Source organism: Pteropus vampyrus, unplaced genomic scaffold, assembly GCF_000151845.1.
Source record: "Pteropus vampyrus isolate Shadow unplaced genomic scaffold, Pvam_2.0 Scaffold77, whole genome shotgun sequence".
In the NCBI taxonomy this organism is placed as follows: domain Eukaryota; kingdom Metazoa; phylum Chordata; class Mammalia; order Chiroptera; family Pteropodidae; genus Pteropus; species Pteropus vampyrus.
The window spans coordinates 2218042-2230739 of NW_011888858.1; the positions used below are offsets into that span (position 1 = coordinate 2218042).

The window sequence follows — 12698 nt, forward strand, 5'->3', positions numbered from 1 at the left end:
ATTTTTGCCATATGCTTTATTGATTACAGCATTTGCCACTCTGAGATTTTTTGTATGTGTGTGTGTGACCATTATTTTTACTGAACAAAAAAATTGTGGATCAAATTTTGGGGAATGGAGAGAGACAGAGAAGGGAGCAGGATTTAGAAAATAAAGTGGTATAAGAAGTAAGCCAAGAGGGGAGAGGTGGTGGAAACAAAGAAGACAAGATAAGAGAGGGAGAAGGCTAAAAGGAGGGAAACCCATAAGGAGAGGCAGAGAGAGAAGATATTAAAATGAGGAGACAGCTTGCGCTTATGCTGCATGGCAAAGTCATAACCTTCTTGAGGTCCAAATGGCAAGGTCAAAACATACCTCTTGGACTTTCTAACATCAGGAATTATTTTTATAAATGATCTCTGATATTCTCTTTCCTAAATACACACAGATTTAGCTATACTTTTTAAGTCCTTTGCAAAAGTTTTAGCATTTTCACTCTTAAAACTGCATTTGGCTTTTTATTGTTTCATAGTGTTATTCCTAAGCTATAGGGGATCATATTTAAATCTTTGAACATAATCCAACATCACGTTATTTTTTTCTTGCAACAATATGAACCTATCAGATTCCATCACTGGGAGACTGTGAGGCTTTTCCTGATGTACTGTACATGGCATCTGTCTGGAGTTAATTACTCTCTGGATGTCGGTCATCCCAATTTATTGCCTGTCTTACTCCTGAATTCATTTAGTCCTATATCTTACAGTGACTTTTGTAACCATGTTAATGGATCCAGTAACATGTTGACAGTGTCTCAAGTTAATAAATTCCCTGATGGATTTGGAGAGGAGGTAAACAGGAGGAGAGTTTTGGATGAAAGGAGGGGCTCCTTGTAATGATAAAAGCCCATCAGGGATAATTCTGCTATAAACATGAGTATACAAATATCTGCTTTCAATTCTTTTGGGTATAAAGCCAGAGGTGGAACTGCTGGATCATATGGGAAGTATATTTTAAATTTTTTAAGGAACTGCCATACTGTTTTCTATAGCAGCTAGACCATTTTACATTCCTACTAACACTACACAGGGTTCAAATTTCTCCATGGATATTTAATATTTTTAATGCATATGTATGAAATAAATTCAGATCAGTCTAACTTCTTTATATATGGTAGACACAAATATTTTATCAAAATCAACAATCAGTAAATATTTACTGAATCAAATTTAACACATATTTGTTGGAGTACTATGCCCAAGGCAGTATGCTAGGCATTACAAGGAACACAAAGATAAATCCTAGTCTCTATTCTCAAGTAGTATATAATCCAGTGGATCTAATAAGTATAAATTGAATATATGGCATGTTGTTTAATACCTAGCTAATAGAAGTAGGTATTTTGTATTTCTGGTATTAATAATAAAACTATCGGGCACAATTTCTATTTGCAAAGATTTTTACCTGCTTGTTTGCAAACACAACCAGAGGGATGATTGGGTTTGTTTCAATCAGTTGATGAAGATGCTTCTTGGCTTCAGGTAATCTGCCATGATCTGCTGAATCCACCACAAAGATCAGCAGCAACCCCCTGGACAGGTACATATCCCAATAGGAACGGAAAGGTTCACTGCCACCAACTAGAGAATAGTAGAGAACAAAGACAAAAAAATCACAGCAGCATCCACCAACATAGGCAGAAAAGGCATATTTAGATAATTTCTGAACACTAGGCGGGTGTTCTAATACCACTGTGTTAGAGTGTACCACTTGAGAACAAACAAAGAGATGTTACTGGGGAAAGAGTTGGTAGAAATATTTATCCTCCACAAGTATTTCATGCATTCTGGAACATGGGGGGTCAGCATCAAATACTAAGTACTACAGCTTCCTGATCTGTTATGCACAGCAGCCATGGCGGCCCGTGCATGTCTATCAGCTATAGCTCAAAAAATAGGAATAGGCTACTAAAATAATTCAGGGACAGGGGATTAAAACACATATTTCTCTAAAATAAGTTTTAATTGAACTGAATTCATCGGCTTGCCTCACTTGCACAATTTTTTTCCTTTGCCAAATGCCTGGAACTAATTTCTCTTCTAATATTGCACTGAGAGTTAATATGATCCCGTGGACATTCAGGAATACTTACCTCAGAAAAATAGTGCCTTTGGATTATTTCATTCTACTGATTCTTCCCAGAAGAACCTTTTTGGTTAATGACAATATTATATACACAATGAATTTAGTTTTTATTTTTCTCTTATGACAGGAGTTAGCAAACTATGACCCACAGTTTAAATAGAGCCCACTGCCTATTTTTGTATAGCCCACAAGCAAACAATGAATTTTACATTTTTAAATATTTGGGGGGAAAAGAACATTTCATGACATGTGAACATTTTATCACATTTGGATTTCAGTGTCTACAAATAAAGTTTTATCAGAATAGACATGTGGATTTGTTTCCATACTGTCTATGGCTGCTTTCACACTACAAAAGGCAGTGTTGTGTAGTTGCAACAGAGGCCATGTAGATCACAAAGCCTGAATTATTACTATCTGTCCCTTTACAAAAAAAGTTTTTAGACTGTTGTTTTAGAAACTTAACAAAAAGATTTAACATACTAACCAGAAATGGTCTATATTTGCCTTTCCTTTGTTTTTCCTTTGTATAGAGCTGAGGCTAGTCATTCTTTGAAGTATTTCATTTTTAATTTTTTAAAAGAATGTTGTATAATCTGAGTAAGTCAAATGGTTTAAACATATTTGGTTTAAACAAAATAAACATTTGTGTTGCTTCCCATTTTTTTGTGACACTGTGACATTTTACTTGTGTGGAGATTTTTATTTTTTAGTTATTAACTTCTAACTGCAATGTAGTTAGAGAACATGCTTTGTATGATGCATCTTCTTTGAAATATTTGTTAAGACTTGCTGTATGGCCCAGTAAGTGGTCAATTTTGGTAATGTCCCATGAGTGAGAAGAATGTATATTTTATCTTCTGGATGTAGCTGAAATATCTAATTAGACAATTTTATATTGTCCGTTAGATCAAACTTGTTGATTATGTTCAAATTTTGTATACCTTTGCAGATTTTTTCTCCTCAATCTGAATAACTGACAAAGATATGATGAACTCCCTCACTCTAATGGTCCATTTCTCCCCCTAGTTTGATCCTTCTTTACTTCCTTTTTACTTTTTATATATCGAGACTATTTTCTTAGCTATTTATTTGGTCAAAATAATTATTTCTTCTACAGATTCAGTGTAAGTTGAAATCTCTATTCATAATATGCTTCTGAGATTTCCAGTCAAGATGACAGAGTAGGTAAAAGCTGCTCTTGCCTCCTCTCACAACCACATCAAAATCACAACTAAACTATAGAACAACTATCTGAGAAATGCCTGAAGTCTAGCTTAAGAGAAGTCCTATAATTAAGAACATACAGAAGAGGCCACCTTCAGATTGGAAGGAGGGACAGATATGCCTAAACCCATGTGTGGGGTTAAAAATCGGGAGAGATACCTCAGTTGCAGAGGCCCCCTCTGAGAAGTGAGGGGTCCCCACCCTACACAACTTCTGGCTGTGAAAACCAGAGGGGATCATGCCTGAGTGAGATAGAGGGCTGTGGGAGTGCCAGTCATGCCTCATAAAGGGCCCATACATGGTCTTACTGCTAATGGACTCACTTGCTCTGAGCTCCAGCACTGGGGCAGCAGTTTGAAAGGCTCTAGCGACATATGGCAAGGAACCAAATTGTCTGGCTTCAGGGTGAGGGATAAGGGGGCAGCTTTCTCCCAGACAGAAGTGCTGGTAGAATTCACTGTTACTTTGTTGAGCCCTCCCTGCTCCCCATGTGCAAACGTAGGTAGCCACCATATCTGAGTCTCCATCAACCTGGCTAACACTGGTTGCCCTGCCCCAGTGATTTCGTGAGACCTTGCTCCACTCAACTTGTGGGCCCACCCAAGCTACTTCTAGTGGGTTTTCCATACAGATGGCCTACCTTGGCTCATGTTGCAGACTTTCCTAAAATCTCTCAAAAGTTTTCAAACCCCCAAAAAGCAGCATCTGCCCTTGGCATGCTTGTACCTCTTGCTAAGCACCCTTAAGCCTGGCACTAGTTACAGCCAGCCTCAGTTTGCAGCTTAGACCCTCTCAGCACCTCCAAGGCCAGTGCAGGTGGAAGATATCTGTGGATTGATTTGTGGCTCATGGCAGGTGGACCTGGGCAGGGCACTGGTAGTAGCTGAACTTGTCCTGTATCAGAGCCCCTTCCAGGGTCAGCATACTCAGTGGACAGATTTGGACCTTGCTGGAGCACCACCAGGCTGCCACCTCAGATGACACACCTAAAGGGCAGACTGGGCAGGCACCAGAGCCCTGTTAAAGTGAATCCTGTTCTGTAAGGTCAGCCCCTGCACAACAGCTCCTGGGCTGTAGTCACAACCAATCCTCACAACCAAGCAGCCTGAAGGTCAGTCCCTCCCATTGATGTACAAAAAGCAACCAAGGCTCAACAACAATAAGAGGGCAAACACAACCCACACTTGCAACACCTGACACAGGTGACCAGGGAGACTATGCCACTGGGCCACACAGGACACCTACTACATAAGGCCACTCTACCTAGACCAGGAGACATAGCAGATCTACCTAATACAAAGAAACAAACAGAAAGGCAGCCATAATAGAGAGAGAAAGAAACATGCCCCAAATGAAAGAACAGAACAAAGCTCCAGAAAAAGAACTCAAGAAAATGGAGATAAGTAATCTACCAGATGCAGAGTTCAAAACACTGGTTATAAAGGTGTTCAATAATCTCAGCAAGAACTTCAAGAAAGAAGTAGAAAACATAAAAAAGAATCAGTCGGAAATGAAGAATACAATAACTGAAATAAAGAATACATTAGAGGGAATCAACTGCAGATTAGATGAATTGTTCGAATCAGTGATTTAGAAGATAAGGTAGCAGAAAACACCCAATCAGAACAGCAACAACAACAACAACAAAATAAAAGAGGACAGTTTAAGGGGCCTCTGGGATATCATTAATGATACCAACATTTGCATCATAGGGGTACCAGAAGCAGGTGAGAGAAAACAAGAAATTAAAAACCTATTTGAAGAAATAGTGATGGAAAAATTTCCCTAACCTGGAAAAGCAAATAGACATACAAGCCCAGGAAGCACAGCGAGTCCCAAACAAGATGAACCCAAAAAGGCCCACACCAAGACACGTCATAATTAAAATGCCAAAGGTTAAAGACAAAGAGAAAATCTTAAAAGCAGCAAGAGAAAAGCAGTTAGTGTCTACAAGGAAGCTCCCTCTCATAAGACTGTCAGCTGGTTTCTCAGCTAAAACTTTGCAGGCCAGAAGGAATTGGAATGAAATATTCAAAGTGATGAAAAGCAAGGACCTACAACTAAGATGACTCTACCCAGCAAAGCTATCATTTAGAATTGAAGAACAGATAAAGAACTTACCAGACAAGAAAAGCTAAAGGAGTTCGTCACTACCAAACGAGTATTATAAGAAACGTTAAAGGGATTTCTTTAAGAAGAAGAAAAAAATATGAATAATAAAATGGCAATAATTACATATCTATCAGCAATCACTTTATATGTAAATGGATGAAATGCTCCAACCAAAATACATAGGGTGGATGAATGGATAAGAAGACCTTTACATATGCTGCCTATAAGAGGCTCACCTGAGATTAAAAGGCACACACGGACTGAAAATAAAGGATTGAAAAAGACATTCTATGAAAATGTAAAGGAAAAAGAAAGCTGGGGTAGTGATGCTTATACCAGACAAATAGACTTTAAAACAAAGGCTATAATAAGAGACAAAGAAGGACCCAGTAATCCCACCTCTGGGTATTTATCTGAAGAAACCCAAAACACGACTTTGAAGGGATATGTACATCCATATATTCATTGCAGCATTATTTACAATAGCCAAGATATGGAGGCAACTTGGGTGTCCATCAATGAATGAATGGATAAAGAAGAGGTGGTATATATACAATGGACTATTACTCAGCCATAAAAATCATGAAACCTTGCCATCTGCAACAACATAAATGGACAGTATTGTGCTGAGTGGAGTCAGACAGAGAAAAAGACAAATGCCATATGATTTCACTTATATGTAGAATCTAAAGAACAAAATAAATGAACAAAACGAGCTCACTCATAGATAAAGAGAACATTTTGATGGTTGCCAGATGGGAGGGCGGTTGGGAGGATGTGTGAAAAAAGTGGTGAAGGAATTAAGAAATACAAATTGGTAGTTATAAAATAGTCATGGGGATGTAAAGTACAGCATAAGGAATATAGTCAATAATACTGTAATAACTATGGTGTCAGATGGGTACTAGATTTATCAGGGTGATCACTGTAAGTTATATAAATGTCTAATCACCACTTTGTATATCTGAAAGTATTATAATATGTATGTCAATTGTAATTGAAAAATAAAAATATTATTTAAAAAAAACATAATAATGCTTTTGTCTTAAAAATTTGCCTACAGGTTTACCAATCTCTGCCCACTGTTTTCTCCTCATAACTGGATGAAAACAAAATTAAAAAGATGATTGCAGTAATCTCAGAGACAATGGAGGTGCCAAGTTGAATACGGGTAGTGGGAAAGGAAGTAACTATTAAATTCAAGATTTGTTCTAGGGGTAGAAAAAATTAGTGTCTTGTGGACTAGAGGTCAGGTTACAGAAAGAGTAATCGATGTTGACTCCCAGTTTTCTGGCTTGAGCAATTTGATGAGTACTGACAAGTAGATTATAGGGAAAGGAACAGATATGGAGATAAAGCAAGCATTTTGTTTTGATCATGTTCGTTTGAAAGGCCAATTAGACAACTGGATGGATATGTGAGGCAACATTTGGATATGTTTGGGCTAGATGGATAAATTTGGGAGTCAGTAGCATAAAGATGGTATTTAATACCAAGAAGATGAATGAAATCATCCAGGAAAAAAATATATATAACAAAAAGACGAGGATCTTATGCAACTTGGGGAAACAGCAATGTTAAAGAGGTGGCGACTCCAGAATTTTCACAGAGTAGGGGCTTCCGGGCTGCCCTCTGGTTACAAGAAGAAGTTTGGCGTTTGTCTATAGCTGCACTTGCAGAGAAGGAAGCACCCTGTATTTACTTAGATTGCATGTTTATTACGGGTAGTAAAGGAAGAGGGAGGCTTTTATTATAGGAGGAGGTGTAAAACATTCCTCTCAACGTCCCTTTATTGCCGCCACTGCAAAAAGGAGAAAATAAAAAGAGCACAACATGATTTCCCCCATTGTTCAGCCTAATATCAAACTACACACGCATTCTAAATATCTAGGAAAATCTAACCCAGTGTTACTTTACTTTTCACAAGGACCCAATGTCGAAAACATTATGTCTAGATTAAGGATTAACAAAATGAGGCTATCCTGTAATTAATGAGAAAGAAGGCTTACTCTCCAGGAACTCCATCTGGCTGCCTTCAGTGTTGATGCACACTGCATTGAAACCTTGAGTGGGTGCCTCACTGTGCTGGACTCTGTTTAAAGCTAGAGAGTGGAGAACACTGGTCTTTCCTGCTCCATCCAGGCCCAGCACTAGGATCTGCTTATTTTTCTCCTGTGAAACAAAAGATAAATTAATAAGCCTATGCTATCAGGGCCTTGTTTTCCTGGTTCCTGGCAGTGTACCTGCCTGTGGTAGGACCCAGTATCTTTGTGGAATTGTTAACCAGAATAAAATTTCACAAAACACTTAAGAGGCCTAGAACAAACTATACCAGTTTGTATTTTATAATCAGCCATTAGTTATGTGAAATTAATCATACATCCCCTCTCAATCCCCAACTCCTGATCAATCTATCAAATAAATACTTTATATGTATCAGAATTTATGGGAGGTGCCAGAGAACACAGGGCCAATTTTCAGACTTCATTTTGCTTCTTGAGCTTTTGCACCAGAATTCAGTTTGTTGTTTGGGATCTTCAGACCTTCATGGTCCATGTATTGACTTTTACTCAGCATATAAGCATCTAAAACCTTGTATTTTTAATCTCTCTTGTCTTCCCAATTGGTTCACCAGATTAAAAGCTCTTAATGTAAGTTTTCCTCTTATATGTCTTAATATAAGTATCACAATTAAATGAAAAGGCTAAGATTATAGAAATTGTTAAACCAGTTCCAATTGCAAATGAGCATTTATTTTAAAACCTGAAGTTAAAATCTTTTGAACTAGATGTAAACTTAAGAAAGAAACACATAACCAACATACCAGCCTTCTAAATTTTTATGACAAATGACTGAGGGACAACAAGGGCAGGCTGGTATGAAGACAGAAAGTTCAGAGTGCTGAGAAAAGTGGCTTTTAGGGTACAAACATCAATGGTAAACAGTAATAAATGAGCAACAATACAGCCAGACTGCTCACAGGAACTCAATTCTACTTCCCAAACAGCCTACTAAAGTTTCTTATGCACATAAAATACTAGTAAATGTCTTCAGTGGCACTGGTTTTAAAAAAACAATAATCTTAAACATTTTTGCTTGAACAATAAACATTGTCATTAAACTGAGTTTCTGATAAAAAGTGATCCTAAACAGCACGAGAATGCTTGTCCCACTTCTCTCTCTTTTTAAATGAGATTTATGTGAAAGTGAGGTGTTTCAAATTCTGGTCTAACCGAGATTTGTATAGAGAGTATGATTTATGAAGACTGGTAAATAACAGAAATCGGAAAAGTACATATTTGTTTTTGGAGTGAATTCTTGATGGCTTTTTAAAGCAGATGTTATTTGCATAGATGTTTTCTATCTCCATCCCCACTTTCTTCCCCATTCCCATCTGCACCTAAATATTATAATGTTATTCTGAGAGTGTGATGGTAAGAAAGAGTGGTTTGATATACAAAAAAGACTTAATTGGATGCTTTAAAACTTTATGCTTTAAAGCAATGGTGGCACCAAGTAATGGCTGCAGGGGGTGGATTGTGTCCCCCTCATTATCTCCATCAATGACCAGACTCCTGCTACCTTAATATTCCATCAATTTCAAAATAATTTTTTTTTTCACATTTTAACATATCTGAAATAAGCATTCTACATCCATGGTATGTCTTATTTTGGTTGGAAGCATTTTTTTTTTCCTTAGAGGTACTAAAAATAATAGGATCTTAGATCCTGTGAAATATTGTGAATAAAAACAGTTACCTACTCCCTTTCCAACTGCATCACTGTCCCTCAAGTCTACCTTATTTAGAAATTCAGCAGGTATTGCTGCTTTACATTTTTCTTATTTTTTTAGTCCAAAATACACGGTCCTTCATGTTTATAATCTCTTAAGGAAAGCTGAGATTATTGTAAACAGACACAGAATGTGATTCTGAACACAACTGTTTCTTGTCAAAAGTTAATCCTTTAACTATATATGGATCTATGCAGTCTGTTTTACCAGAGATCAAATGTATGTTAATAATTCACATTGTTTAGAACAAGGAAGCAGCTCTGAGTCCAAGAACTTCAGGAGCACAGCACCCACCACATGATCCAAATAATGTCTGGCTTTTCTCTCTTCCCCCTACCACTCCCCCATTTTAAAATTGTGGTTAAATACACATAACATAAAACTTACCATCTTAATCCTTTTTAAGCATACAGCTCAGTGGTATTAAATACACCCATTGATAATGTTGTGCAACCATCATCACCATCCATCTCCAGAACTCTTTCCATCATGTAAAACTGAAACTCTGTACTCATTAAATACTAATTCCCCATTCTCCCTTCCCCGGGGCCCTGGTTACCACCATTCTACCCTTTCCCTATGATTTTTGACTACTGTAGGTACCTCATATAAGTGGAACCTACAGGTATTTGACTTTTTGTGACTACAGTGCCTGGCTTCTGAGACATTTCAGTTAAATCTTTCTGACAGTCCCTTCTAGACAGAGGTGGTCTGAAAATAACGGAAGCCGTAGCCACAGCGCCCATAGAAAAGGCCCAGACAGCCCTAAAAAACATTCTGCACAAATTTAGGAACCCAACACATCCTAGAAAATAACTTATTCAACAGAGAGAACATGGAGAAAGAGTCTGTGTGCAGCGATGGTTTGAGGTGGGTTTCCCTGTCATGGACGGTGAGCTAGTGCTGAGTGCTGGACAGAGGATGGGGCCGGAGAAGGGCGGTTCTCAGAGTCCGGGTGAAGACCAACTAAGACCTCTTCTTTAAGACAAGACCCAGTGAGGGTTGGGACACAGGGTCAGGGTTATGGTGAAGGTGGGCAGGGGTCCAGGGAGAAGGGCCTAGAGAAGGGTTGTTCGAAGCTTGGCATATCTCCTTCTATCCCCAGAAAGCCCCAAACGAAACCCAATTCCCTCCTGCATCGGTCGGGGTCCCAGACGTAACAGAGCCGGCGCTCCGGCCTGAACGCCGACAATGGCCTTGCGGGGGTGGGGGTCTGCCGCAGCGGTCTCTTACCCGCGGCTCCAGCAGGGGCTTTGCCAAGAGGCTGTTGTTGTCCTCTTTCTCTTCTTTTCCCTTTAATTGTTCCTTCTCTTTCTCTGTCTCCCGCTCTTTCCTCTTCTCCTCCTCTTTATTCTTACTTTTCTCCTCCCTCCCTTTCTCTTTTTCTTTTTCCTTATTTTTTTCCTTCTCCACCTCCTTCTTCTTCTCTTTCTCTTCCTTTCCCTTTTCTCGACTTTTTTCTTTCTCTGGTTCCTTCCCCTTTTCTTTCTTCTTCGTTTTCACCCTTTCCATCTTCACGCCCCTGTTTCCTTCGCTTCTCCCGCGCGCCCGCGCGCTGGAGCCGTGGCCCTGAGTCCCGGCAGGTGTGGCTCCCGCGTGTGGCACAGGACTGAGACGTAGCTCCAGGTGGCATAGACCACACCTACAGTCACCGCGGCCGCAGCCAGTCTGAGGGAGCGCGGGCTGCGGCCGTCATCTCACGCTCGCTCGCTGGGGGAGGGAGGGAGCTGCATGCTGCATTTTCGCGGAACCTGAAAGCAGGAGGTGGATTGGAGAGGGGAAGGCGGGGGAGATAGAGAAAAGGTCAAGCCCAGCCAAAGGCAGGCCTGGCAGCGGGATTTGGGAAACACCAGCAGGGCAGATCATCCGTGAAAAAGCGTTCCCAGGTGCCATATCCTCGGGAGGGCACACTATGGCGCAACTTTCTCGGACTAGGCAGGATGTCCCAGACAGGACTTGCTGCGGACCCAGATTTGTGTCCCACGTCTCCCGCATCATCCCCGAGCCCACCCAGCTCACCTGTTTCCGACCAGGAGAACCCTTCAGGAGCCAGAGTCCCCAGAGGATTCCTCGCCTTTCCCCAGTTAGCAAGCCTGTAAAGTGAAGTTGGGTATCTTTCCACTCTTCGTGCCAACTTAACTATAGTAGTGTCTAGAGGTTGCTGTCCAAGATGCTTAGGGGAACGGAAAGTTTCTCTATTTTAAATTCCTGTCGTATTTTGGTTAAAAAAAAAAAAAAAATTCTCCAGAGAGTAAATTAGTAGTTTGTCAGGATCATGGATACTAGTAAAGCTGGGTATTTTAAAAAAAAAAAAGAACAACTAAAAATAGTCTAGTTGCTCCCAATGATCCAGTATGTAGCCAATTAGGAAACCTTTGGGATTTATCAAAGGTCGTGTAGGGTTGCTTAAACTGGTGGAGAAGTATATGGATGGTTCTTTTATTTTGTTCAATTGGACCATAGTATATTTCACAATCTAACATTATCTTACTACAATCAACTGACTTTCGTTCATCAAATCTGTTTGAAATAGTCTTGTGAGGAACAATGAATGAATGGCAGGATCCAGAAAACTTGAGTGATGCAAGTTGTTAAGGTTAACAATTTCCAACCAATCTTGAAAATGCTGTGCTTAATAACTTTTAAAAAATGTCTGCTCAATTCATTTACATACACATCTCAACGTAATGAATTTTCAGTGAAGTTAAAACTGGGTTCTCTCAATTCCATTAGTTTCGTGGCTTTGCTGGGAGGAGCAGGAGATTATTTTTAGATTATTTTTAAAAATTCTCATATATTATCCAGGAAGTCTTCTATAAAATGCCAACAACCAAAACACCTTAGTCCATACTCACTGTTACAATATTTTATTTTTAAAATGTGCCACAGTGAATGGATATATCCATATTGGTTTTTTATAAATGTACACACACATATATACAAAGTGTATATGTCACTGGTTAAAGACTTGTCTGAAAGAATAATTACTAGAAAGAATGTAGATGTTTATACTTATTTGAACTGATGTTTCAGTTGCTTAGTAATGACTGGTAATAACAATGACTGACAATTATAATGACTAAATAGAGAAATGTGAATTTCACTTTGTGCCTATGGGTCAAAATTTTCAATGATTGATAATTATCACCAAGATTCTGTAGCTTAAACCTAAAAAATGATTATCCTTCACCACAGAAATTTAATAAAATCCTAAATAAATTTACTAACAATTATTCCTGTAATGGGGTATATATTCAGAAGGAATAAATATGTTGCTCTTACCAAAAGGCCATTCTAAGAGCTCAAGAAGTATTATGCCATAATAAATCGCTCACATATAAGAGGGTCACTTGTTTAGATGCCACCACAGATTCTGATTATGTCAAAGAGAAAGGCAGCACATTCCTTACTCTTGTAAAGGAGAAAAGTCTTTTAAAAACCT

At 39.0% G+C, this 12698-nt stretch overlaps 1 protein-coding gene across 1 annotated transcript in view; it reads right to left on the bottom strand.

The window, feature by feature from the left end:
* ARL9 (ADP ribosylation factor like GTPase 9) overlaps positions 1–12549 on the bottom strand; it is a 14700-nt gene extending 2151 nt beyond the window's left edge. Inside the window, exons 1-3 of the mRNA XM_023532128.1 lie at positions 12539–12549; positions 7473–7663; positions 1444–1619 (exon numbers count right to left, since the gene is read on the bottom strand). Of these exons, the coding sequence (XP_023387896.1) occupies positions 1444–1619; positions 7473–7663; positions 12539–12549 (378 nt within the window). The remainder of the gene's footprint in view (positions 1–1443; positions 1620–7472; positions 7664–12538) is intronic.
* Between the last annotated feature and the right edge of the window lie 149 nt (positions 12550–12698).